Raw genomic sequence first — 1804 nt, forward strand, 5'->3', positions numbered from 1 at the left:
CTAAACGTCGTTATTTTTATTTAATGGTTTATTTGATGAGGGACACAATTCATAAACACATTGATGTAATGCTCCAGAGTTAGGTGTTACAAAGTAAACCTAAAAACAGTTAGTTAGTTAAGCTTTACAAAGCTGCAGAAACAATGGAATAATATTAATACAAGTAGTATCATCATTCAGGAGACTCTTAGACTACAATGTCAAGTGCTAACAACAAAGACAACAACATGATGTACATACATACATATATATATATATATATCATAAAGTGTTCTCTCTCCACTGAACGAGTTCAGACTTTATCTTAACACTAAAGATCCACTTTTTCACTTTGGCCAAAGCATGTTTAGATAATGACGCATGAAATGCTTTTCTGTTCTTGTTCTGTGTGGTGTGACCAACGTGTCAGACTGAAGGTTTGGCTCCTTCATTGAAGCCGCTTCTCTTTGCTTCAGGACAGGGAGCTGAGGTTACATCGTGTTTATCTCGGTGTCTGTGTCCTCAGACTGAGACCACCATGACGTCGTTGGCCCACCAGCTGAAGAGGCTCGCACTGCCTCAGAGCGACTCCAACCTGCTGACGCACAGAGAGGTCGCCTCGCTCCTCTTCGACCCCAAAGATGCTGCTTCCATGGACAGAAGCACCTTCTACGCCCTCGGTGAGTCCTGGTCTGGGTCTCAAATGACCACCAGAGACCAGCAGGTTACTCCTTCATCACGATTAACCCCCCCTCCCCTCCCTCCCTCCAGGCTGCACAGGGCTGGAGGAGCTGCTGGGAATCGAACCGGCCTTCCTGGAGTTCCAGGACACCCTGTTCAGCCGGGCCTCGCTGACCCTGGAGCGCAGCGTTCAGTCCAAAGAGGTTAACGAGAAGCTGGACGCCGGCATCTCGCTCTTCCTCACCCGCCTCTCCCCGTACTTCCTCCTCAAACCGGCGCACAAGTGCATGGAGTGGCTGGTCCACCGGTACGCTTCCTGAAGTCTGATTCTGCCACCTCTCTGTTACCGGTCTGGTGCTGAAACTCCAAACCTGTGTCCAACGCACAGACGGGTATCTTTAGGGTTCCATAGACACGAGTCCTCTTATCGATACTCGTATTGGTTCTTTTTCATTATTTTATGAGAAAAAAGTTAATTCATTAAGAAACGAATCCACATTTCTTTATTATTCTTGTATGTAAACAAACGCAGCGAGACTATTTAAAATCTGCTTGTGTTTTGACCACATTCAACATTCAACACTTTGTTTTCTGTAAACATTGCTCAGAGTGCGTTCAGGTGTCCTGCTGGTGTCGCACACAGTACATGTTAGTTGTGTGTCGTTGTGTTGCAGCTTCCACATCCAGCTGTATAACAGCGACAGCTTGTTGTCCTGCGCGCTGCCGTATCACGACACCAACGTGTTCGTCAGAGTCCTGCAGCTACTGAAGATCAAAGACGCCACCAACCGCTGGAACTGGCTGCAGGGCCTGCAGGTCTGACCTCTGACCCCGCTGCCCACTCCCACTGTCGTGAATATAGAAATGTGATTATAAATGTTATTATGTGTGAACGCTGTGCTGCTGTGTCCTCAGAAAGCTGGCGTGCCGCTGTCCAGAGGAACTCTGATCACTCACTGCTACACAGACCTGAGCTTCATGGACTTCATCTGCTGTCTGGTCACCGACGCCATCCAGGTAACGTCACGCTAACACCACGCTAACGTCACTCTGACGACACACTAACACCACACTAACGTCACTCTGACGACACGCTAACGTCACTCTGACGACACGCTAACGTCACTCTGACGACACGCTGACG

At 48.2% G+C, this 1804-nt stretch overlaps 1 protein-coding gene across 1 annotated transcript; it reads left to right on the top strand.

The window, feature by feature from the left end:
* Window positions 1–56: 56 nt before the first annotated feature.
* On the top strand, window positions 57–1792 carry LOC116380684 (HEAT repeat-containing protein 1-like). Its single transcript, XM_031842581.1, has 4 exons — window positions 57–659; window positions 751–967; window positions 1335–1476; window positions 1576–1792. Exons 1-4 carry the CDS (start codon window positions 518–520, stop codon window positions 1690–1692), a joined length of 618 nt encoding a protein of 205 aa, XP_031698441.1. The 5' UTR covers window positions 57–517; the 3' UTR covers window positions 1693–1792.
* Window positions 1793–1804: the final 12 nt, after the last annotated feature.

Source organism: Anarrhichthys ocellatus, unplaced genomic scaffold (assembly GCF_004355925.1).
Source record: "Anarrhichthys ocellatus isolate YVR2014 unplaced genomic scaffold, GSC_Weel_1.0 scaffold8324, whole genome shotgun sequence".
NCBI lineage: Eukaryota > Metazoa > Chordata > Actinopteri > Perciformes > Anarhichadidae > Anarrhichthys > Anarrhichthys ocellatus.